Consider the following 27,797-nt stretch of genomic DNA (forward strand, 5'->3'; position numbering starts at 1 on the left):
CACTATGTGCTGTATGTAGTACTCGTTGCACAAAACGTAATATCAAGGCGGTTGTGCCGATTCTATTGGAAGTTGAACATTCTGTACTCAAGAAACTTCATGGAGGGTTCGCTGACGTCCGCTTCGTTAGAAAATCTTCACTTCATCAGAAAATGGCCGGAAATTTAAAAAAAACATAGCGAAATTCGACTGGTGAGGGCTCTTGCAAACATGAAGCACTTGTCGGCTTGCGCTGCGGTGTGCAGTGAAATACACACACTCTATAAACGGTAAAAATTGTAATATTTTATGATCTTCTGTCTGCAAGTGTGCATTCCTTTTGAGCATTTACTGAACAAAAACAGAACAATTAATCATTGCAGCTGTAGGTTACCAATGTTCGTCTAAGGAAGTACATGTTCAACAGAAATATCGTTCCTTCTAAAGTTAATATGAAGTGATAAAACGACAAAATTCAAACTTACGTTTTGAATAGTTTTTTACCGTATTAGAGCAAATTCCGTCAAGCTCAAAATTCTGTAAAGCTCAGTGAAAAGAGGTGCGACTTGAAGTAACTGCGCGAGTTGCAGGTACAGCCGCAGTTGCCATCTGCCGGCAGGATGGCTGTACTAGCTTCCCGCAGCACAGTGTCACCACCTGTCAGAGACGGAGAAAACTATTGGCGCCAGGATTAAAAAGATCTCAACCATAGGCGCAACGGGAACGATGTGACGTTAAAAACCGCGCTCCCAGAAGCACTGACACGCGTCTCACAGTCTTCGTTTGCGACTCGGCGCGTTCGCACGTACTCTGCTTCACACCTGCGCTTGCTAATATGAATCCATCCCAAAACGCTCTCAAAAATCTGCCCAAATCTAGGGTAAGTGCTTTCTGAAATTTAGTTCTGGAGTCTCCCACTTTAATTTCTGTGTGTTCACCGCAAATTTCGAAATATTCCAGTTATAAACCGACTGTCAATCTTGGCATCGCGATGCTGTTTATGTCCTCAGTGAGAAGTGATGGACTTTCAGCTGCACCGTAGATGTCAAAGTAGAGTTCTATTCATCTTGTGGTTGATGCTGACTTATGCTCCAAGTTTGCTTTCTAATATGTAATAACTAAAATACGGTTCTTCCTTGAGCGAACACAAATTCTTCTTGTTTAAAACCCAAACATGTTTCTGTGAACTTTCATCATCGTCAGTGGGTTCATTTATTTTCTAAGTATCACATATTGATATTTATGTGACTGAATGACATTTGTAGTGCGGCTGATATTTTGATCCAGTTTGTCATCTTTTGTTAACTCCGCTTTATCATGTCCCCACTGGGTGTGTAAGCTGTGCCTTGTATCTCGCACTCGTTACGTACCCTGTAGAGGCATGAAAAAGCTGAATCAACAAAAAACGACAAACTCGAGCAAAACATCAAATTTACCACCCAATTGGCCTGCGGCGTAGAAGATATCTCTTACAGACATTGTGTAATAAAATTTATGTAACTGCTATTGTAGTTTAATGATGTATTTATTGTGATGGATACATTTCGGCTGTAATGCCATCTTCAGACCATCTACGGAAGTGAGATATCATTTTTTGTTTTCTTATTATGTTTGTTAATCATATTTTCTGACATAAAACTTAGGTACTTACGTCCATATATCATCTGCGATTCTGTGTTTTGCTCCTGTTATTAATGGTTCTTTATTGTAGTTTGTAAAATATGAAGTTTTATCGTCGGATTTGACAGATTGATATTTGGACAATCTGTCATATACGAAAAACGTCAAATTATAAAAAATTACAACAAAAGACCAAACAATAGGGGCAAACCGCAAAACAGCTCATAGCCTAAGAGTCGTAAATCTACACCATGTTGTAATATGATACAGAGTAACAGCGATTACTGATGATATATCGAAATAACTACCAAATTTACACAGTATATCAGAAAATGTGGTTAACTATCATTACAATAAAATATAAAATATTATGTCACTTTCGCAGATAGTCTTAGTGTCGCTGCCTCTGGATCACGGGGTCCCGGTTCGATTCCCGGTGGGGTTGGGGATTTTCTCCGCCCAGGGACTGGGTGTTTGTGTTGTCCTCATCATTTCATCATCATCATTTGTGAGAGTGACTAGATTGGACTGCGAAAAGAAAATCGACTGTGTAAAAATTGGAACTTTGTGCGAGCGCTGATGACCGCGCAGTTGAGCGCCCCACAAACCAAACATCATCATCATTTTCGCAGATAGTCTGAAGATGGCATTTTAGCCGAAATGGATACATCATAATAAATACATCATTTAACTACCATGGTAGCAATCTGGATTTTATTATATAATGTACTGCAAATCTAAGACAGCCACGTGACACTAAGAAAATAAACGAAATCGCTGACGATGGTAAAACTTCGCCGTGTTCAGGTGTTACACAAAAAGAATTTGTGTTTGTTCAAGGTAGAACCGTATTTCCAGAATCCTGCTTGTGATGGTGTATTTTAATTATCTGTAATAACCTCAAGATAACAAACAAAATATCGTGGGCAAGAAAATTTCTTTAATACTGTTGCTCGTAAGTATTTTATTTAGCTGAGTAAATATCTTGAAGTCAACTTATGGATAGTTTCTTATATCTGAATAGTCATGCATTTGGATATATTGCGTGCAATCAGAATAATATTTTTCTTTTTTTTTTCTAGCGACGAAATGAAACATATTTACGGTCATTGTGTGTAATTTCGACAACATGTGTTCAATTATTTTCAAACCAGTGACGTTTCTCGCGCTCTTAAGGTGCTTTCGAAAGATATCCTCAAATATAAATAACAGTCCTCTACAGGCAACAGTAATTTCCACTTAACTGGCGGACCTCACATCCTACAACAGTAATTTCCACATACATAGAGCGAAGTCGAACACCGCCGACACTATTTCTGATGTTGTTTCGGGATATTTTCCGAGCATTTTGGTATAAGGACCTCCCTTCATATCGCTCCTATAAGGATCGTGAGAACAAAGTTAGATTAATTACAGAACACACAGAGGCATTTAAAAACGATCATTCTTCCCTCGCTCCATACGTGCACGGAACGGGAAAAATCTTTAATTGCCGGTACGATGGAACATACCATTTCCCATGCACTTCACACTGGTTTGCCGGCCAGAGTGGCCGTGCGGTTCTAGGCGCTACAGTCTGAAGCCGAGCGACCGCTACTGTCGCAGGTTCGAATCCTGCCATGGGCATGGATGTATGTGATGTCCTTAGGTTAGTTAGGTTTAATTAGTTCTAAGTTCTAGGCGACTGATGACCTCAGAAGTTAAGTCGCATAGTGCTCAGACCCATTTGAACCATCACACTGTTTTGCTGAGTGTGGATGTAGATGTAGATGTATTTTCCAGTGGCTCGTCACAAATACACGGTGTCCCAAACCTTTGGGTCAAATTGAATCAGGCGATAGTGGGTCTAAAGCCGATTATATTGAGATAGAGAACCATGGGTTGGAAAAGCATATTTATTATGTTGTGACATGAAGAGCGTACGCCGGATAATAACAACGCAGCTCATAGTAATTGTTCAAAGCGGCAACCGCGTCTCAGAGCATGTATTGCAATGGCACAAGCAGTTTTGCCGCATTTTCGTAGAGATCCCGGTTGTCTGTTGTACACATGCAGCTGGTGATAAACAGTGTACGCCTCTGACCACCAAACAGACATACTGTACACAACTTAGCTCAGAACACGTGTGTCATGTGACGAGCGCAGTCCTCGGAGACAGTATTCCTTGTTGTCCGTGAAAGGGTTTTGGTTTCAACTGGGCGGTGCATCAGCCCAGTCCGAAATTAATGTCCTGAATGACACGTAGCCTCATCGTTGGCCTGGAAGGGGAGGTCCTCTCGCATGGTCAGCACGATCGCAGGATCTCACACCTGTCGACTTTTTCTTCTGGCATTACTTGAAGCTGTTGGTGTATGAAACCCCGTAGAAACGGATGAAGACCTGCTTTCTAGGGTCCAAGCTGCCTGTCTCCTGGTACAAAAGACACCAGGGATCTTTGAGAGAATGCGCCGTTGCCATGCATGCATTCAGACTAGCGGTCGTCACTTCGAACAGTTAGTATGAAGGCCGCGCGGGATTAGCCGAGCGGTCTCGGACGCTGCAGTCATGGACCGTGCGGCTGGTCTCGGCGGAGGTTCGAGTCCTCCCTCGGGCATGGGTGTGTGTGTTTGTCCTTAGGATAATTTGGGTTAAGTAGTGTGTAAGCTTAGGGACTGATGACCTTAGCAGTTAAGTGCCATAAGATTTCACACACATTTGAACATTTGTTAGTATGAACTATTTTGCAGTTATGCGGTGTGGGCGCCATATGCCCATAACACAATAAATATGCATTTCAGACCATTAATTTCCTATTTCAATATAATCGGTTGAAGATCCACTATAATGTGTTTCAATTTGACCCAAAAGGCTTGAGACACCCTGTAGTTGAAATTCCTTTGACTCATTACACCCATTTATCTTGGCATCTGTATTCCAATAGAACAAATGTGCATTGTGTGTCTTGTTGGGAAACAAATTTACTCCATTCTATTGACAACAGTACTGCCCACTATACTCTTCCGCCTCAAATTTGCTTTCAGTGTTGCTCGTTTCTGTGTCGGATTTGTTCTCCGTCCCCTCCCACCGGAGGTTCGAGTCCTCCCTCGGGCATGGGTGTGTGTGTTGTTCTTAGCATAGGTTAGTTTAATTATAGTTTAAGTCTAGGGACCCATGATGGTTCAAATGGCTCTGAGCACTATGAGACTTAACACCTGAGGTCAAGAGCCCCCTAGAACTACTTAAACCAAACTAACCTAAGGACATCACACACATCCATGCCCCAGGCAGGATTCGAACCTGCGACTGTAGCGGTCGCGCAGTTCCAGACTGAAGCGCCTAGAACCGCTCGGCCAACCCGGCCGGCTAGGGACCGATGACCTCTGCAGTTTGGTCCCTTAATAACTCACACACATTTGAACTTTTTTTTTTCCGTCAGCGTTACATGTACGTTAACGGTGGTACAGCGCAGAGCAGATTGGTTTATTAGTGAAGAGTGTGTCGACATGCATCTCGTGGATAAGTTCAATGAATGTTGTAGAAGAGCGGCACAATGCCGCTACGCTGAGTTGCTACCGCAGCGATAATAACGTCAATATAATTTTGCGTCTGAGATATGTTGCTTCACTTTGTGTTTTGTGTTGTGCATTTTGATGATCGTATATTGCAGGCTTTTTTACAACGGTAAAATCACGGAAACTAAACTAATTGCGGTAACAAACCAAATACAAGGGGCAGCCAACTGAAAACGAGACAGATGGAAACAATGAAGTAAACTGTTTATTATTTCAAAATCAGTTATAATAACTGTTAATACATTAATCCCGCTGTGAGACAACGCGGCCAATACCAACATGGAAAAATGTTTGCAGTTGCCTGCGCAACTTTGACTGTGGCCCAACCTGCATCTCTTGGTCCGAAGCAAACCTATGGCCACGAATGTCTTTCTTCAGAGCTCCAAATCGCTTAGGGAGAGATCGGGACTGTATAAAGGCGGGTCCATATGTTACCAAAGTTGTTCTGACTGCGCTGCAGAAGTTTCGCTGGGAACCCCTTACACATCTTCCACACAGATCCGATACCTCCCCAAGTTATTTTTATACTTTTGGCGTCTTGGAGAGAGACATTCGTGGTCATCGACTTCCTCCGAACGAAAAGGTGCAAACCTGCGTACAATCATGGTTGCATAGGCAACCGCAAACATTTTTCATTGAAGGCTCTGACTGTCTTGTTTCACAGTGGGATAAGTGTATTAACAGTTATGGGATTACTTCTGAAACAATAAACAGTTTACATTTTTCCACCTCCCTCGTTTTTATTTAAATGCTCCTTATAACTCAAATTGCAATTACAGTAACGACTCTATAACGAATTACTAGAGACCCTTATACCAAAATACTCGTAAAACATCCGTGAACGATCTCAGAAAACTTATCGGTGGAATTCAGTTCACCCTGTATATTTTCCCGTTAGTGATGTAAATAAAAATCATCCGAAAACATATTCTTACTTATTTGCAATGACTCATGTAACTACGGATACGCCACATCTTCTGCCTTCTTCAGTAACTGATGTCAGCTATGAAAACACGCTTCTGTCGCATGACATTGGCCTTTTACCAAAGCGGCCGTCAAAGAATGCGTAAAAACGGAGCTAGGTGAATCGGCGTTTGTAAGCTTCGGCTTCGTGTCAGAAGCTACAGGGAAACGGGAAATTAAATACAGGATAAGACTTGCAATGAGGAAAAACGATTCGCCTGACTGACTTGAAAGACAGAAATCCTAGCAAAGTGCTGCGCCGTAAATGTTCCGTCAGCTGGCCGTGCGATTAGTCGGTGATAACCAGTAGCAGATATGCCCACAGCACGCGCTGCAGAAACTCGGTCAGTACACGCAGTTGCGGTGCGGTCAGCAGGGTCGCCAGCTGAGCCAACGGCTACACGAGGCGTGCCGGGCGCCCTCTGCCGCGAGACATCCGCACAAAACCTCCGTACTGCGGGACAGAAATTGTTGTAAGCTAAATACTCGACTTGAGTCGAAACAAGGCCCCGGGAGTAGATAACATTCCATTGGAACTACTGACAGACTTGGGAGAGCCAGTCCTGACAAAACTCTACCATCTGGTGAGAAAGATGTATGAGACAGGCGAAATACCCTCAGACTTCACGAAGAATATAATAATTCCAAACCCAAAGAAAGCAGGTGTTGACAGATGTGAAAATTACCGAACTATCAGTTTAATAAGTCACAGCTGCAAAATACTAACGCGAATTATTTACAGACGAATGGAAAAACTAGTAGAAGCCGACCTCGGGGAAGATCAGTTTGGATTTCGTAGAAATGTTGGAACACGTGAGGCAATACTGACCCTACGACTTATCTTGAAAGCTAGATTAAGGAAGAGCAAACCTACGTTTCTAGCATTTGTAGACTTAAAGAAAGCTTTTGACAATGTTGACTGGAATACTCTCTTTCAAATTCTGAAGGTGGCAGGGGTAAAATACAGGGAACTAAAGGCTATTTACAATTTGTACAGAAACGAAATGGCAGTTACAAGAGTTGAAGGGCATGAAAGGGAATCAGTGGTTGGGAAAGGAGTGAGACAGGGTTGTAGCCTCTCCACGATGTTATTCAATCTGTATATTGAGCAAGCAGTAAAGGAAACAAAAGAAAAATTTGGAGTAGGTATTAAAATTCATGGAGACGAAGTAAAAACTTTGAGGTTCGCCGATGACATTGTAATTCTGTCAGAGACAGCAAAGGACTTGGAAGAGCAGTTGAACGGAATGGATAGCGTCTTGAAAGGAGGATATAAGATGAACATTAACAAAAGCAAAACGAGGATAATGGAATGTAGTCAAATTAAGTCGGGAGATGCTGAGGGTATTAGATTAGGAAATGATACACTTAAAGTAGTAAAGGAGTTTTGCTATTTGGGGAGCAAAATAACTGATGACGGTCGAAGTAGAGAGGATATAAAATGTAGACTTGTAATGTCAAGGAAAGCGTTTCTGAAGAAGAGAAATTTGTTAACATCGAGTATTGATGTAAGTGTCAGGAAGTCGTTTCTGAAAGTGTTTGTATGGAGTGTAGCCGTGTATGGAAGTGAAACATGGACGATAAATAGTTTGGACAAGAAGAGAATAGAAGCTTTCGAAATGTGGTGCTACAGAAGAATGCTGAAGATTAGATGGGTAGATCACATAACTAATGAGGACGTATTCAATACGATTGGGGAGAAGAGAAATTTGTGGCACAACTAGACTAGAAGAAGGGATCGGTTGGTAGGACATGTTCTGAGGCATCAAGGGATCACCAATTTAGTATTGGAGGGCAGCGTGTAGGGTAAAAATCGTAGAGGGAGACCAAGAGATGAATACACCGAGCAGATTCAGAAGGATGTAGGTTGCAGTAAGTACTGAGAGATGAAGAAGCTTGCACAGGATAGAGTAGCATGGAGAGCTGCATCAAACCAGTCTCAGGACTGAAGACCACAACAACAACAACAACAAATACCCTGATGCTCATTCCACTCAAGAATGGACCAGGGGAAAAAATTCTGAGCGGGCAAGCGATGATTAGGCTGATCTAACTTTCAGCCCCCACCATAATAAGGAGTACGCACAATATTCCTGTATTTCCTTTTGAAAATCAATATCTCCTATATAGACTTCTTAGAATGAATTCTATTTAAGATTTTTAAATGTCTCTGCTATTGAAAACATAAAAGGATTGGACAAAAATATGAAAATACACGAGAAATGTATGCTTGAACATACATGCAATTACTAGCCAAACCTGCAAGCTGTTATTCAGCATTTGACCACGAACGGCACCTATGCGTCCTCAATACATTGAAAATGTTAGTTGTTGTCAGAACTGTTTTCTGTGTAGGCGTGAAAGCATTATGTTAGAGCTAAGTGAATTGTTGGAGCTCGTATGGTGGGAGCTTTCGTAACCGAGGTAGCCGAAGTGTTTGCGGGCAAGAAGCAACATATCAGAGGTTTATACCACATCCAGGGGAAGCAGAAAAACATCAACCGCTGTCATAACGGAGACGAAAGTGTGTGTTGAGTGATCGTGACACACGATCATTGATGAGGATTGTGACGCAAAGTAAGAGCACGACAGCACCGAAAGGCACCGCAGAACTGAATTTAGCACTGGTGAACTCTTTTCAGCATCCAAACAATACAAAGCAAGGAACTGCAAGACGAGCTGCCCGTAACTGGTAAACGTGGTGCCGAAGCCCCAAAACCTAGGCTATGGAGCAATGGGAGAAGGTCATTTGGACGCGTTGATTCTCGTTGCACACTGTTTGCAACTTCTGGCCGAATTTACGTGGTGGCGGTTTGCTGATGGTTTGGGCACCTATACTGAAGAGCCGAAGAAACTGGTACACCGGCCTAATGTCGTGTAAGACCCTCGCGAGCTCGCAGAAGTTCCGCAAAACGACATGGAATGGCCTCGACTAATGTCTGAAGTGGTGCTGGAGGGAATTGACACCATTAATCCTGGAGGGCTGTCCATAAATCCGTAAGAGTACGAGGGAGTGGAGATCTCTTCTGAATAGCACGCTGCAAGGCATCCCAAATATGCTCAATAATGTTCACGTCTGGGGAGTTTGGTGGCCAGCGAAAGTGTTAAACTCAGAAGAGTGTTCCTGGAACCACTCTGTATCAATTCTGGACGTCTGGGGTATCGCATTGTCCTGCTGGAATTGCCAGAGTCCGTCGGAATGCACAATGGAAATGAATGGACGCAGGTGCTCAGACAGAATGCTTACGCACGTGCACCTGTCAGAGTCGTATCTAGATGTGCCAGGGGTCCCATATCACTCGAACTTCCCACGACCCACACCATTACAGAGCCTCCACAAGCTTGAACATTTCCCTGCTGACATGCAGGGTCCATGTATTCATGATTCCATTCGCTCTACACAATTTGAAACGAGACTCGTTCGTCCAGGCAACATGTTTCCATTCCTCAACAGTCCACTGTCGGCGCTGACGGGTCCAAGCGAGGCGTAAAGCTTTGTGTCGTGCAGTCATCGAAGGTACACGAGTGGGAGCTCGGCTCCGAAAGCCCATATCGATGATGTTTCGTTGAATGGTTCGCACGCTGACACTTGTTGACGGCCCAGCATTGAAATCTGCAGCAATTTGCGGAAGGGTTGCAATTCTGTCACGTTGAACGATTCTCATAAGTCGTCGTTGGTCCCGTTCTTGCAGGATCTTTTTCCGGCCGCGGTAATGTCGGAGATTTGATGTTTTACCGGATTCCTGATATTCACGGTACTCTCGGAAATGGTCGTTCGGGAATCGTTCGGGAAAATCCCCACTTCATTGCTACCTCGAATACGCTTTGTCCCATCGCCCGTGCACCGACTATTTAACACCATGTTCAAACTCACTTATCTTGATAACCTGCCATTGTTTCAGCAGTAACCGATCTAAGAACTGCGGCCAGACACTTGTTGTCTTATACAGGGTGGTCCATTGATAGTGAACGGGCCAAATATCTCACGAAATAAGCATCAAACGAAAAAACTACACATAACGAAACTCGTCTAGCTTGAAGGGGGAAACCAGATGGCGCTATGGTTGGCCCGCCAGATGGCGCAGCCATAGGTCAAACGGATATCAAGTGCACATTTTTTAAAAATATGAACCCTAATTTTTTTAACATATTTGTGTAGTACGTAAAGAAATATGAATGTTTTAGTTGGGCCACATTTTTCACTTTGTGATAGATGGCGCTCTAATAGTCATAAACGTGTAAGTACGTAGTATCACGTAACATTCCGCCAGTGCGGACGGTATTTGCTTCGTGATACATTACTCGTGTTAAAATGGTCCGATTACCAACTGCGGAAAAGGTCGATATCGTGTTGATGTATGACTATTGTGATCAAAATGCCCAACGGGCGTGTGCTATGTATGATGCTCGGTATCCTGGACGACATCATCCAAGTGGCCCGACCGTTCGCCGGATAGTTACGTTATTTAAGGAAACAGGAAGTGTTCAGCCACATTTGAAACATCAGCAACGACCTGCAGCAAATGATTGTGCCCAAGTAGGTGTTTTAGCTGCTGTCGCGGCTAATCCGCACCTCAGTAGCAGACAAATTGCGCGAGAATCGGGAATCTCAAAAACGTCGGTGTTGAGAATGCTACGTCAACATCGATTGCACCCGTACCATATTTCTATGCACCAGGAATTGCATGACGACGACTTTGAACGTCGTGTACAGTTCTGCCACTGGGCACAAGAGAAATTACGGTACGATGACAGATTTCTTGCACTCGTTCTATATAGCGGCGAAGCGTCATTCACCAACAGCGGTAACGTAAACTGGCATAATATGCACTATTGGGCAACGGAAAATCCACGATGGCTGCGGCAAGTGGAACATCAGCGACCTTGACGGGTTAATGTATGGTGCGGGATTATGGGGCGAAGGATAATTGGCACCCATTTTATCGATGGCAATCTAAATGGTGCATTGTATGCTGATTTCCTACGTAATGTTCTACCGATTTTACTACAAGATGTTTCACTACATGACAGAATGGCGATGTACTTCCAAGATGATGGGTGTCCGGCAGATAGCTCGCGTGCGGTTGAAACGGTATTGAATAGCTTATTTCGTGACAGGTGGATTGGTCGTCGAAGCACCATACCATGGCCCGCACATTCACCGGATCTGACGTCCCCGGATTTCTTTCTGTGGAAAAAGTTGAAGGATATTTGCTGTCGTGATCCACCGACAACGCCTGACAACATGCGTCAGTGAATTGCCATGCATGTGCGAACATTACGGAAGGCGAACTACTCGCTGTTGAGAGGAATGTCGTTACACGTATTGCCAAATGCATTGAGGTTGACGGACATCATTTGGAGCATTTATTGCATTAATGTGGCATTTACAGGTAATCACGCTGTAACAGCATGCGTTCTCAGAAATGATAAGTTCACAAAGGTACATGTATCACATTGGAACAACCGAAAAAAATGTTCAAAAGTACCTAGTTCTGTATTTTAATTTTAAAAACCTACCTGTTATTAAGGAGATACGACCTGGATAAACTGAAAGAACCAGAGGTTGTATAGAGTTTCAGGGAGAGCATAAGGGAACAATTGACAGGAATAGTGGAAAGAAATACAGTAGAAGAATAATGGGTAGCTCTGAGGGATGAAGTAGTGAAGGTAGCAGAGGATAAAGTAGGTAAAAAGACGAGGGCTGCTAGAAATCCTTGGGTAACAGAAGAAATATTGAATTTAATTGATGAAAGGAGAAATTATAAAAATGCAGTAAATGAAGCAGGCAAAAAGGAATACAAACGTCTCAAAAGTGAGATCGACAGGAAGTGCAAAATGGCTAAACAGGGATGGCTAGAGGACAAATGTAAGGATGTAGAAGCTTATCTCACTAGGGGTAAGATAGATACTGCCTACAGGAAAATTAAAGAGACCTTTGGAGAGAAGAGAACCACGTGTATGAATATCAAGAGCTCAGATGGCAACCCAGTTCTAAGCAAAGAAGGGAAGGCGGAAAGGTGGAAGGAGTAATATAGAAGGTTTATACAAGGGCGATGTACTTGAGGACAATATTATGGAAATGGAAGAGGATGTAGATGAAGACGAAATGGGAGATACGATACTGCGTGAAGAGTTTGACAGAGCATTGGAAGACCTGAGTCGAAACAAGGCCCCCGGAGTAGACAACATTCCATTAGAACTACTGACGGCCTTGGGAGAGCCAGTCATGACAAAACTCTACCAGCTGGTGAGCAAGATGTATGACACAGGCGAAATACCCTCAGACTTCAAGAAGAATATAATAATTCCAATCCCAAAGAAAGCAGGTGTTGACAGATGTGAAAATTACCGAACTATCAGTTTAATAAGTCACAGCTGCAAAATAGTAACGCGAATTCTTTACAGACGAATGGAAAAACTGGTAGATGCGGACCTTGGGGAGGATCAGTTTGGATTCCGTCGAAATGTTGGAACACGTGAGGCAATACTGACCTTACGACTTACCTTAGAAGAAAGATTAAGAAAAGCCAAACCTTCGTTTCTAGCATTTGTAAACTTAGAGAAAGCTTTTGACAATGTTGACTGGAATACTCTTTTTCAAATTCTAAAGGTGGCAGGGGTAAAATACAGGGAGCGAAAGGCTATTTACAATTTGTACAGAAACCAGATGGCAGTCATAAGAGTCGAGGGGCATGAAAGGGAAGCAGTGGTTGGGAAAGGAGTGAGACAGGGTTGTAGCCTCTCCCCAATGTTATTCAATCTGTATATTGAGCAAGCAGTAAAGGAAACAAAAGAAAAATTTGGAGTAGGTATTAAAATTCATGGAGACGAAGTAAAAACTTTGAGGTTCGCCGATGACATTGTAATTCTGTCAGAGACGGCAAAGGACTTGGAAGAGCAGTTGAACGGAATGGACAGTGTCTTGAAAGGAGGATATAAGATGAACATCAACAAAAGCAAAATGAGGATAATGGAATGTAGTCGAATTAAGTCGGGTGATGCTGAGGGAATTAGATTAGGAAGTAAGACACTTAAAGTAGTAAAGGAGTTTTGCTATTTAGGAAGTAAAATAACTGATGATGGTCGAAGTAGAGAGGATATAAAATTTAGACTGGCAATGGCAAGGAAAGCGTTTCTCAAGAAGAGAAATTTGTTAACATCGAATATAGATTTATGTATCAGGAAGTCGTTTCTGAAAGTATTTGTTTGGAGTGTAGCCATGTATGGAAGTGAAACATGGACGATAACTAGTTTGGACATGAAGAGAATAGAAGCTTTCGAAATGTGGTGCTACAGAAGAATACTGAAGATAAGGTGGATAGATCACGTAACTAATGAGGAGGAATTGAATAGGATTGGGGAGAAGAGAAGTTTGTGGCACAACTTGACTAGAAGAAGGGATCGGTTGGTAGGACATGTTTTGAGGCATCAAGGGATCACAAATTTAGCATTGGAGGGCAGCGTGGAGGGTAAAAATCGTAGAGGGAGACCGAGAGATGAGTACACTAAGCAGATTCAGAAGGATGTAGGTTGCAGTAGGTACTGAGAGATGAAGAAGCTTGCACAGGATAGAGTAGCATGGAGAGCTGCATCAAACCAGTCTCAGGACTGAAGACAACAACAACAACCTGTTACCAACTGTTCGTCTAATATTGTTGTGTGACTATTACAGCGCCATCTATCATAAAGCGAAAAAAGTGGTCCAACTAAAACACTCATATTTCTTTACGTACTAACACGAATATGTAATAAAAATGGGGGTTCCTATTTTAAAAAAACGCAGTAGATACCCGTTTTACCTATGGCAGTGTCATCTAGCGGGCCAACCACATCGCCATCTGGTTTCCCCCTTCAAGCTAGACAAGTTTCGTTCTTTGTAGGTTTTTCGTTTGACGCTTATTTCGTGAGATATTTGGCCCGGTCACGATCATTGGACCACCCTGTATAGGCGTTGCCGACAGCAGCGCCGTATTCTGCCTGCTTACATATTTCTGTGTCTGAATATGCATGCCTGTACCAGCTTCTTTGGCGTTTCAGAGTATGTCGTGATATTCCATGTGTCTCATGATTACTCTGCAAGCTCACATTACTCCCAAGGTTTATGAGACCATTTTGGCTGGTTAGGTCCATCCCATTGTACAAAATTTGTTCCCCAATGGTGATGTTGCATTCCAAGATGACAGGACCCCTGTTCACACGGCTTGCGTTATCCGGGACTGATCTCGTGAGCACGAGGGTGCAGCGTCGCATCTCCCTAGCCACAAGTCACCAGATCTCAGTGTTATTTAGCCTTTGTGATCTCATCTGTAGAGAAGGGTGTGTGGTCACCCTCCGCTCCCATCTTCGGCATCTGAACCCGTGACTATTTTGCAGGAGGACTGGTATAAGATTCCCTTGAAAAAGACACAGGACCTGTATTTATCCATTTCGATACGCCTGGAAGCTGTTTTAAATGCCTGTGGGTATCCTACTCCGTCTCAGACATGGCAATGTGTTGTGTTTTTGATATTTCCATACGTTTATACCGTTCCATACTGTACACTTGTACACAAATCATTTGTCAAACAGCAAAGTAATAGTACGAAAAATGTTGGCCTCTGCCATCCCATACTTACATAACTTTTAGTTACGTTGACCTTGACATCTACATACACGTTCCTCGCGTAACAAACTAGTTGGCTTCGCATACTAGACGCAGCGCCAAGTAGGTGAACACGCAGTAGGCAGCAATACAAGTCCCGTCGCGCTGCGGTAGTAACTTCCATTGGTTTTCTTCAGTTTTTTGGAATCCTTGAAGCCTGCGCCACACACACCACTACCAAGTAATAGGAACTCACGGTAAATGAGACTGTGGCATGAGCGAATCCTCCGGTAAGTGGCAACGTCATGGACCAATGGCTTAGGTTGGGCCGGGAATCTTATGGGTCGACATCCCGGCAATTCTGCATAGAGTGTAAGATATTTTCTTTGTTTGCCTCTGAATCGTATTGTAATCAGGATAGCACAGAGACGGATGACTACTGCAACTGGTCAAGGACTGAACAAAAATTGGTCACGTGTTTGGGGAGAGAGCATTACGACGTATGCCGAAAGAGAACTGAGGAATTAAAAACTTATGAAGTCAGTTTAGCTCAACTGCAATGCGAACCGGCTGCTCACGAAAGCCGGACGATAATATTTGCCTAGTGCTCTTTTAGGAAGCTTTCCAAGTCCAGTTCTGAGGTACGGTGATTATATGGTTTTTATATGAAGAGGCTAAAGTCGTGTGTCAAAAGTACCTTCCCTGGTTTTCCCCTCCCACCTCTCCCGCGCTATCTCTCAATACTTGTTCCTCTTAATGTAGGATCCGCGAAAGATCGACAACTGAACACTTATTTTCATTGTAAATAGTTTTGTCTCGGGATCTTCGGGTGACGTTCGTTTGATGATTTTACTGACCTTTCGCAAGCACAAGGGCTGCCCTTGTCAAAGGTTTACTCTCGACTGCTGGTGGTAATGGAGGACGAATCTTGACAACGCCAACTACTCGCGCTGGCGTAATGTCATCCGAAGATCCCGAGATGAAAGTCAGCAAGCATTAGGCAAGTTATTTGTGTTTAGATGCTTTTGTGGATGCCCTTCCCATACCCAAAAATGTCAGATACCTATTGGGACGAAATTCGTGTGCGATATGTGTTTGAGTTTTTGTTGTAGCGGTCTTCGATCCAAAGGCTGGTTTGGTGCAGGTAACCTATCTTGTGCACGTCCCGTCGTCTCTGCGTAACTACAGTAAGCTACATATATTTGTTCATGCGTAGTTTAGTTAAACCTTGCTCTCCCTCTACAATTAACCCCCACAATGCCCACTATTACCAGACTGATGACCCCTTGATGCCTCAGGAAGTGTGCTGCAAAATGAGCCTGTTTTAGTCAGATTGTGCGATATATTTCTTCTCTCCCCAATTCGATTTAGTCCTCCTCATTTACACAAGAATGGAAAGAATGGTAGAAACCCACACTGCAGAACATTATTTTGGGTTCCGGAGAAATCTAAGGACATGTGAGGCAATATTGACGCTAAGACTTATCATATAAGATAGATTGAAGAAAGGAACATCTACGTTTACAAAATTCATAGATTTAGAGAAGGCTTTTGACACTGTTGACTGGCTTGAGCTCTTTGAAATTATGAAGGTAGGAATCAAATAACAGGAAGCGAAAGGCTATACATAAATGTAAAAGAGCCGTAAGGGAAGACAGTAGTTGAGATGAGAGGAGACAGGGTTGTAGGTTCTCCCAGATGTTACTCAATCTATATGTAGACCAAGCTGCGAACATACGAGAAATTTGGAAAGGGAATTAAAGTTCACGGAGGAGAAAAAAATTGAGGTTTAGCCGACGGCATGTAATTCTGTCAGAGACGAAAAATGACTTGGAATGTTAGTTTAACGGGACGTATAGTGTCTTAAAATGGCTTTGTAAGCAAATATCAACAAAATTAGAACAAGGATAATGCAATGTAGTAGAGTTAAATAAAGTGACGCCGAGGGAATTAGGTTAGGAAATTAGACACAAATTAGTAGATGTATTTTGTACGCAGAGTAGCAGTACAGAATAGAGAACAGGGAAACACTTGTGGCAGTGCGGGAACACCTGAACAAACAGTAGCGGAAATCGCTCTATGCAAAGATATGCCGAGATAGCAAGGAAAACTTAAGAACTACCCCTCACCGATATGATTCATACTGACGTGGCGCATAGGGCACTACTAGGACTTAAACATTTGTAAATAGGAGGATGCAACTCCCAACAGTTTTCGAGAAAATCGAGTTTTAATTTTAGACCTCTCGATATACTTTGTATGGTCGCTAGACCGCAGCGTAGCAAGTAAGCGGTACCTGGCAACAGGTAGATACATTTTCATCCATTCCCACATTGTTTTGCCAACGTGCAGTACTAAAGTAATCCCTCCCAAATGTACTCCGCTGGTGCAGCCTTGCGACGTTTATTTTTACATGCAGGCGAAGAAATTTTAAAATGACAATAAATTGCTCGTACGACATTGAAAAGAACAGAGAGATAGTTTCTAGAGAAGAAAGCATAAAAATTCAGTCAGTCGTACGTCGTTAGTCAACTGTTTTAATATTCGGTGATATGCTTCGATATGCGTGGTAAGCCGCTAAGTTGTGTGAAGACCTAGAACCGTTTACGAACGTTAACCAAGTTTGGTTTTCAGTAGAGACACTGAAAAATTATACATACTTACATACATACATTAATACTTGTTCCATAGTGCATGAATACGACACTTCGTAATGACGTAGGACGTATCACTTTAACAGAAGTTGTCTAATAATAACACTTATTATTATTTTTTTTACAGTTACTACTTCATACCTAAAAATTCATCTTTTGAGGAGAAGGAATTGTCATTCAGAAAATCTTTTAATTTGTTTTTAAATGTTGGTTGACTGTCTGTCAGACTTTTAACGCTATTTGGCAAATGGTCAAACATTTTTGCCAAAGTCAGATTTAACCCAGAATAGCGAAGATCATTCTTTTTTCTATTATTTTAGCTACGCACTTCGCTGTTATTTTTGAATTGCGAGGTGTAGCCTACATGCAAAAATTCGGCGTACATCACACATGCTGTATGTAGCAATAATTATTGGTTTCCGTATTTCTACGATGAGTATCATGCTGATTCCTGGACTGCTACAAATTACACGTGTCACAAATGTAGATACAAAAATATAAATGAAATCACTATACTGAAAGTTCTCGTACCGGTACAACTCTTTTGTATTTCCAACCTCTTTACGAAAAAAATGTTTCCTCCTTTTTTTCAAGACAAGTATTATGTAAAGAACAAATTAATTATGAAGTATTGATAATTTTCACAGTCGTGGTAATTTGTTGTTAGAAAAGTACCAGCAGCGAGATCCCATCCAAAGAACTCGTGCGAATGAAACTACGGTGGGGCGGCTTCAATATACAGGCTGTTTCAAAAAGAATTTACGTATGACAAAGGAGGGGGGCAGGTCATACAAGTCTCAGGAAACAAGGTCTCGAGACAACGTAAAGCACTTCCTATTAAACAAAACAGTAAACCAGTGAAAACCCGCTTTTAATAAACATTTTAAATACAAGAATGCACTTCTACAATCCGAGAAAATATGCAGCATTTCTTACTAAATAAAACAGTAAACTAGTGAAAAACTGCGAATATCTTCTGCGGGGTGGGGTGGGGGGGGGGGGGGGGGGGGGGCAGCTGCTCCTGGCTCGGTACGCCCATGGTAGTTTATATTAATAGCCACTAGCTGCCAGTTGACTTCTGTTTTGCTTGGTAACTGTCATGTTTAAAATGGCTACTTCGCATCAGAAACCATTTTGTGTTCTCGAGTTTGAGAAGTGCAATTCCAAATTACAGTGCTAAAACGTTTCAGGCTAAGGTACAAAATTGATCCTCCGAATAGGTGGAACATTCGCAGATGGTATCGACAGTTTCTAGACGCAGTATGTGTATGTGAAGGAAAGAGTCCTGGCCGCTCTCGTGTTACTGAAGAAAGTGTTGCACAAATTCCAACTGCTTTCTAACGCAGTCCTTCAAAATCAACTCGTCTTGCCAGTCGGGAGTTACAACTGCCTACAACAATTTGGCGTGTTTTGAGACGTCGGTTGGTTATGAAGCCTAACAAGTTACAGCTGTTACAAGCTCTGCGTCCTGACGGCAAACGCAAACGTGTGGCATTTTGTAAAGAGATTCTTGATGCTATTCACAGTGATAATACTTTATCACAACGTAAAGCGACATTCCAGTCTCCTCTTAAGGTCGGGAGCAAATGAGGAACAGTCGCACTGTGGAGTGGGATATAGTGTCCGTCTGATAAATTGGACAATTCGGTAGTTGCATTATCCAGGAATGGAAGGAAGCAGTACGCTGGAGATGCTACTATATGCTTCTCCTTCAACTTTACCAGTTGGGAAATACATCTGACAGTTAAGGAAACACCCGAAGTGCATAATTATTGATGAAGCTGGCGTTACAGGAAGGTCGAGCGCATAATATGAAATGTCGTGTGGCTAGGGCCTCCCGTCGGGTAGACCGTTCGCCTGGTGCAGGTCTTTCGATTTGACGCCACTTCGGTGACCTACGCGTCGATGGGGATGAAATGATGATGATTAGGTCAACACAACACCCAGTCCGTGACCGGAGAAAATCACCGACCAAGCCGGGAATCGAACCCGGGCCCTAGGATTGACATTCCGTCACGCTGACCACTCAGCTACCGGGGGCGGACAGCGCGGAAGATGCAACCGATGCACAAGTCTAATTTCGGGCATAGATAACATTAATAGGCATAAAATTGGATATCGATAATTTTAAAATCCATGAAACTTATCAGAATTTAACAGGAGGCCTATTGTGTCCATTGAATCCTAAAGGCAGTGAAAACTATTATCTGGGATGATGCAGACCAGCCCCAGTAGCCTGGATAAAACTGATTATGATTTTTTTAGTTCTCATACCGCAGAAAATAATGATGACCATTAACAGAGATGCAGGGTAACGTACATAATAGCGGTAGTAATGCTATACCTCTAGTTAGTTAACTGTGATAATTTTAGCCCAGCAAAGCGAAATTTGTTCTGGGAACGACTACAATAAATTTGATAATATTTTAGCCATATTATGCATAAGTTTTCTTCTTGTTGTTCCTTCTTACGAAGAATCTCTTCTTCTCAGAGGTGAGTAGATTCCTCTATAAAAAGATAACTTAGTGTTTCCATACATGTGAATCTAGACTTTGCCGTTGTATACTGGTAATGAATAAGGTATGATAGCCGTAGAAACGACGAGGAACTGAAGCACTATCACCCGACTGGAAACCTTAGCTTTTCCTCGCTAGTATCTCTTATTTAATTTTCTTCGCCAGGCACAGGGTTTAGGCCTATTATTACTTTTGATGGTAGTGGCTATACCTTTGTTCAAGGATTACAAGTGAGACAGCAGTATTCATTAATACTTTTGTTCATTCCAGAACTGACATTATTTCATGCCTACCCATTTTAATTCAATAGAGATTTAAAAGCCCTCTACTTCAGCTTTTGTTACTGATTAACAGAAAACATTAGAACTTGCTGTGACCAAGGTATAGAGCGTTTGCTGGGATACACAACTGTTCCATATTTATCAATCATGTTTGACCACAAGATTTATTTATTACAGATTTTATTTGTTTTAATAAAGATTCATTTAAACCACGAACAAAAATCTAGAGTGAAATTTAGTACTATTTTCGCGAAATACTGTGTATCACGTATTTGTAGCAGCGTAGAGGGGCGAAAATAAACGGTTTTTAACTTTATTCCTAATAGGAGTAACAGAAACCCAGCAGTACCTCGCTCAGGCTAACGAACTGTTTTAGGGAAGATGCTCAAGTTCATTTTCATTAAACAATAACTCACAAGTTTTACCTTCGTGAGTTGGTAATTGTCAACGTTAAAAACTTAGCATTGTAAGACTGCAAAATCTATATCGAAGTACAGGCCTGATCACTGGCAGCAATTTGCCGTTTAAGAGTAACAATAACGGTCAGAAGTGCTGCTCAAAGGAGCATGGATCCATGTCGTTTTCAGGAGGACAAAAATTCTCTTTAGGCTAACTTTTTAAAGTTTTCCATATATGTCAAAGCCGTGCCAAAGGTAATTCAACAGTTTATTTGTCTTCAAAGGTCACCGCTCCATGTCTTATATATGACGCGCCATAATTTTCTGTTCCGAACTGTTATCTTTTGTAAAAACTGCTTCGGGAACGGTATTGTAGCTCCACCGCAATCGTTGATTTTTAGAATTTCTTGAAGAAAATATTATTTTTTTATATTTTATCTGTTCTTAAGCTGTTGAGCGATTGATTTCGACAGTCGACTTGCGTATTTGGCGGTCCTCATTTTGGTGTAATAATCGAGGCTGCCTCTATCTCCTCTCATGAAGGCCGCACCTCCTATTAGTTCAGGTAACACTGTGAACAGACCATTATGTCCGATAAAATCGTATCTTAATATTCTGTTTCTCTCCTTTTGGAGTGCTTAACAGCAGAAGTTCAGAATTGCATAGATTCTTCGAGTATAGACTATCTCAGTGCAAATACGCTAGAACATCAGTTCCTCCTATGGTTTCAGAAAGTTTCGTGGACTGCTATGTTTCCGCGAAACTTGTTCGAGACAATCCCGTTCATTCGCTCTAAAACTCAAGTCAGTGTCCTATGGCTGGATCTGTGAGAAGGTCCACGTACACTCCTTTAGATCTACATCTATGCCCTGCAACGCAGTTTATGGTGTTTGATGGAGAATACATTATGTATCACCATCGTTTCCCCTCTTTTTGTTCCTGTCGTCAGAGGTGCACAGAAAGAACGATTGTTAGCAAAACACCCCTGTGATCTCGAATTTCTCTAATTTTATCTCCATGGTTTCCGGGAGATATACGTAGGAGGAAACAGTATATTGGTTGCCTCTTCTAGGAAAGTATGCACACGTAATTTTAACAGTAAACTACGCCGCGATACATAATGCCTCTCTTATGGCGCCTCCCACTGGCGTTAGATGCTCATCTCTGTGACGCTTTCACGCATGCTGAACGATTTGTAACGAAACGTGCCGCTCTTCTTGGGATCTTCTCCATTTCCTTTATCCGCCCTATCTGTCACGGATGACTTAACGACGATGAACAGTGAAGTATCAGTCGATTGAGGGTTTCTAAGGCTATCTCTTTCGTAAGTAGACTACATTTCCTGACGATTCTTGCAGTGAATTTCGATCTCGAACCCATAGCTGCCACGTCCTGGCTCAGTGGACTTAACAGCTTTCGTCCTGGAACAGAAATGCCTCTGTATAGAGTTTCTTTCGGATTCCGGACAGAAGACAGGGCCAAGTGACGAAAGTTATGAATTTAGTAGCGATACGTCGAGAAATTATCAGCAACAACCAGTTAGCCTAATTCTGTAACGTCTTGTACGATACCCTTTCGACCTCATTTGTTCAGCGACAACATGCATAGCTTTAAAGTACAGGTCTTCCATCACTGCGGTTTTATGTAACACTACAACTCTGAGGTTTGTAGACGGGACACCTAGAGCTGTTTACAGGTCTCTATTTATAACTTCACTTGAGTCGTTGGAGTCAGCTAATTTTTTATTCATGGAGTCTGATTTTTTGTCTGGGTGCTTAATATGCCAATCTTTGTAATATACTCCGTGATTAAATACTACACCAACGTGATCACTTTGAACATATATATTTATAGACCAGCAATGCATGTGTTGTCATTTTCAGGAAGAAGGTGCAACAGTCTTGTTTTACGCAAGTTCGAGGTGAACCGGAAGGAGGCACAGAATTAATTGCGCTGAGAAGCTTTCTTGTAATAGATAGACAGGTGAGCGCTAAGAAATTGCGAAATTCGGCCAGCGGATGCCGTTGAGCGATGTGACACGAGACGACCACTGCCTGCTGACCCTATTTTATTTTTCCCTATTCCTAGGAGCAGTTCGGGCTGTTGAGTTCCTGTCCGTTACAGGGCCAAACATCCCAGTAGGTTAGGAATGGGCTGGAAGGTAACCCAATTGGGAATATTTGGGAGAGGACTACCACTTCCAACATTTGCCTGACAACAAAGGAAAATCTTCCAAAACCTTGGTTGGAACAGAGAGATTGTCTGGGTCAAAGTTGTCCATTGTCCCAGAGAAAAAACAAAATTTTGTGTGCACGAGGTCTGCTCAGAAAATTCTTGAACTTTGACCACAAAGCTTTTCTGTGCTTACCTGTGGCTTGTTATGCAGTCTTGGTACGCCTCTTGCTGGATCGCGTGAAGCGCCGTCTGCGAGTTTTCTTTTATTTCGTCCGCCGTTGCAAACCTTCGTCCTTTCAATGGGGCTTCCAACTTTGCAAACAAATAAAAGTCCGCAGGGGGACAGGTCTGGAGAGTAAGGAGGGTGAGGCAGCACAGCGATTTCGTTGTTTTTGCAACAGTCACGCACCAACAGGTATGAAGAGCGGGTGCGTTATTGTGATGCAGGAGCCATGAACTGTCACGCCACATTTCAGGCCGTTTCCTTCTCACATTTTCTTGAAGTCGCCGCAACGCGTCCCGATAGTAACATCGATTAACAGTTTGTCCCTGTGGCATGAATTCATGATGAACTAATCCTATAAAGTCAAACAAAACTACCGGCAAGGCCTTTACATTTGACCTGACCTGACGAGCTTTTCTTTGGACTTAGTGAAACTTTGTAAAGACTGAACATTGGTCTCAACATCACAACCGTAGATCCACGTTTCATCACCAGTTATGATTCTCTTAAGGAACATATCGTCCTCATTTGCGCGATCCAAAAGCTCTTCACAGGTTACGAGGTGAAGGTCTTTCTGTTCTTGACTCATAAGCCGTGCGACGAACTTTGGCGGCAATACGATGCATTTCAAAATGCTGTGTCAAGATTTCATGACAGGATCCAACTGGAATTTTACATTCTTCTGCAATCTCTCGGACAGTCAGGCCTTCGATTGGCACGCACAATTTCGTTGATGTTCCTGACATGAGCTTCGTCGGTGTCCTGGACGAGGGTTATCTTCAACTTCCGTCCGTCCATTTTTAAACTGTGTGAACCGCTAGTAACACCGGGTGCGGCATGAGCACTCATCACCGTGGTTCCTGCATCATTTGGTGTGTCTCTGTAAAGGTTTTCTTAAGCAACACAGCACTGAACAATAACTAACAGACATACAACAATGAAACTTCCAGCAGTTACACATTAAACACAGGTGTGTGCAGGGATGCCAACTGCATTTCGCTCCAACACATCAGTGGCGCGAAATTACGACTGTTCCGGTATCTTTTGAAAAGAGAGAGAGAGAATGTAAGTAAGTATGTATGTATGTATGTATGTGTGTGTGTGTGTGTGTTTGTATATGTGTGCGTAGGTGTGTGAATGTGGTCGTATATGAGGTGTGCCGTCGACTCGCCTTTTCCTGATCAGAGCGAGCGGCCCGCTGCGGTTCTGCCGCGGTGTTAATGAACTCATTATCAGACATGTGAAGCCACCTCAGCCCACACCGTCATCCTGCTCGGGTGTTTTCGTCTTGTAACGAAGAGCAGCGCCGTTCCCGTAATGTTATTCTAGACTTACTGAGAAGACTTACAAACAGTGAAAGTATAGGAACGTTACACCGAGTGGTTATAATTAAAGTGCAAGACACTCACGAAGGTCCATTGTGGTCTGTAATTATAATACGCAGCGAGACCTGGTAGAAATGCTAATGCGTTAATGCGGAACCGATTTATGATGAAAAAAATTGGTACTGATTTTGGCCACCAGGTACAAATCTGGCACTTTACAGCATCTCCTCGACAACTCCGAGGCTCATATTAAACAAACTATGTAAGATGCGAAAATAATAAAATCAACATTATACCTTTCTCACGTGTCTGACCATTTCTGCTCACGTCACGTTCCTAATCCATTACATACAGAAACATTTCTGTACGCCTTGCTTGCATTCACAGCACGCTATTTGCTCCTGGTGGCCAAAATTGACGCTATTTTTTTCATCGTAAATCTCTAACGTATTTCGCTGCCATTCAATAATTCAAAAATGGTTCAAATGACTCTGAGCACTATGCGACTCAACTTCATCAGTCGCCTAGAACTTAGAACTAATTAAACCTAACTAACCATGGATATCACACATATCCATGCCCGAGGCAGGATTCGAACCTGCGACCGTAGCGGTCGCTCGGCTCCAGACTGTAGCGCCTAGAACCGCATGCCACTCCGGCCGGCGTACAATTATTACAGCCCACGCTGGGCCTCTGTGAGTAGCTGCACTAACCACCCGGTATTTGTGACTAAATTATACGAGTATACCCAATAGCAGAAATCCGTGTCGGCTTGCGAGATACGGAGATGACCCACACCCTAAGAATCCGCAGCACTTGGTGAAGACTTAGCACACTGGACAAAAAAAATCTGTTGCGTGATTAGTTTACGAAAAAAGGTACGTTATAGAAACAATGGTAATTAAATATTCAAATCCTTAGAAAGTGTACGTCGATGAGCATTTTCAAACAAAAATTGCACAGAATATCAAGCATTATTCTGTACATTAAGTTTCAAGTTTTACTGTTTTTACTGTAATATTTTTGGAGATATATACAGAGGGGTGCAAAAAAATGTATCCACTGTTTAAAAGTCCATAACTTGCGAACTAATTGACGGATTTGTAAATTTTTGGTGAAAGTGTAGCTTAAAGTCCAACTTAAAGATATCACTGTAGGTGTTCGAAATGGTCACCATTAACATCCACCCACAAACGATGCAACCGAACTGCAGCACGAACTACTGACTGCAACGTGTTCAATTGGATATTTGCATATGAATGAACGATGGATTCTCGAAGTTCATCCAAAGTGCGTGGTATTTGTCGATAAACGACGTCCTTTAGTGTTCCCCACAGGTAAAAGTCCAGAGGAGTTAGATCTGGGGAACGTGGTGGATACTCCACAGCACCTCTACGGCCTATCCATCTTCCTGGTAGATTTTCGTCGAAACACGCCCCCCCCCCCCCCCCCCCATGAACCATGGACCTTGCCGTTGGTGGGGAGGCTTGCGTGCCTCAGCGATACAGATGGCCGTACCGTATGTGCAACCACGACGGAGGAGTATCTGTTGAGAATCCAGACAAACGTGTGGTTCCTGAAGAGAGGCAGCACCCTTTTCAGTATTTGCAGGGGCAACAGTCTGGATGATTGACTGATCTGGCCTTGTAACATTAACCAAAACGGCCTTGCTGTGCTGGTACTGCGAAAGGCTGAAAGCAAGCTACGGCCGTAATTTTTCCCGAGGGCATGCAGCTTTACTGTATGATTAAATGATGATAGCGTCCTCGTGGGTAAAATATTCCGGAGGTAAAATAGTCCCCCATTCGGATCTTCGGGCGGGGACTACTCAGGAGGACGTCGTTATCAGGAGAAGCAAAACTGGCGTTCTACGGATCGGAGCGTGGAATGTCAGATCCCTTAATCGGGCAGGTAGGTTAGAAAATTTAATAAGGAAAATGGATAGGTTAAAGTTAGATATAGTGGGAACTAGTGAAGTTCGGTGGCAGGAGTAACAAGACTTCTGGTCAGGTGACTACAGGGTTATAAACACAAAATCAAATAGGGGTAATGCAGGAGTAGGTTTAATAATGAATAGGAAAATCGGAATGCGGGGTAAGATACTACAAACAGCATAGTGAACGCATTATTGTGGCCAAGATAGACACAAAGCCTATGCCTACTACAGTAGTACATGTTTATATGCCAACTAGCTTTGCAGATGATGAAGAAATTGAGGAAATGTATGATGAGATAAAAGAAATTATTCAGGTAGTGAAGGGAGACGAAAATTTAATAGTCATGGGTGACTGCAGTTCGTCACAAGGAAAAGGAGGAGAAGGAAACATAGTAGGTGAATATGGATTGGGGGGAAGAAATGAAAGAGGAAACCGTCTGGTAGAATTTTGCACAGAGCATAACACAATCATAGCTAATACTTGGTTCAAGAATCATAAAAGAAGGTTGTATACATGGAACAATCCTGGAGATACTAAAAGGTATCAGGTAGATTATATAATGGTAAGACAGAGATTTAGGAATCAGGTTTTAAATTGTAAGACATTTCCAGGGACAGATGTGGACTCTGACCACAATGTATTGGTTATGAACTGTAGATTAAAACGGAAGAAACTACAAAAAGGTACTAATTTAAGGAGATGGGACCTGGATAAACTGAAAGAACCAGAGGTTGTACAGAGTTTCAGGGAGAGCATAAGGGAACAATTGACAGGAATGGAGGAAAGAAATACAGTAGAAGAAGAATGGGTAGCTCTGAGGGATGAAATAGTGAAGGCAGCAGAAGATCAAGTAGGTAAAAAGACGAGGGCTAATAGAAATCCTTGGGTAACATAAGAAATATTGAATTTAATTGATGAAAGAAGAAAATATAAAGATGTAGTAAATGAAGCAGGCAAAAAGGAATACAAACGTCTCAAAAATGAGATCGACAGGAAGTACAAAATGGCTAAGCAGGGATGACTAGAGGACAAATGTAAGAATGTAGAGGCTTATCTCACTAGGGGTAAGATAGATACTGCCTACAGGAAAATTAAAGAGACTTTTGGAGACAGGAGAGCCACTTGTATGAATATTAAGAGCTCAGATGGAAACCCAGTTCCAAGCAAAGAAGGGAAGGCGGAAAGGTGGAAGGAGTATATAGAGGGTTTATACAAGGGCGATGTACTTCAGGACAATATTATGGAAATGGAAGAGGATGTAGATGAAGACGAAATGGGAGATAAGATACTGCGTGAAGAGTTTGACAGAGCAATGAAAGACCTGAGTCGAACAAGGCCCCGGGAGTAGACAACATTCCATTAGAACTACTGACGGCCTTGGGAGAGCCAGTCCTGACAAAACTCTACCATCTGGTGAGCAAGATGTATGAGACAGGCGAAATACCCTCAGACTTCAAGAACAATATAATAATTCCAAACCCAAAGAAAGCAGGTGTTGACAGCTGTGAAAATTACCGAACTATCAGTTTAATAAGTCACAGCTGCAATATACTAACGCGAATTATTTACAGACGAATGGAAAAACTGGTAG

General features: G+C 42.5%; 1 protein-coding gene across 1 annotated transcript in view; it reads left to right on the forward strand.

Annotated features, from left to right (window-relative positions):
* Positions 1–705: 705 nt before the first annotated feature.
* The window catches only part of LOC126334554 (adenosine deaminase-like), a 149,684-nt gene continuing 122,592 nt past the window's right edge, over positions 706–27,797 (forward strand). Inside the window, exon 1 of the mRNA XM_049996930.1 lies at positions 706–859. Within this exon, the coding sequence (XP_049852887.1) occupies positions 815–859 (45 nt within the window). The 5' untranslated portion in view covers positions 706–814. The remainder of the gene's footprint in view (positions 860–27,797) is intronic.

This window comes from Schistocerca gregaria, chromosome 2 (genome assembly GCF_023897955.1).
Source record: "Schistocerca gregaria isolate iqSchGreg1 chromosome 2, iqSchGreg1.2, whole genome shotgun sequence".
In the NCBI taxonomy this organism is placed as follows: domain Eukaryota; kingdom Metazoa; phylum Arthropoda; class Insecta; order Orthoptera; family Acrididae; genus Schistocerca; species Schistocerca gregaria.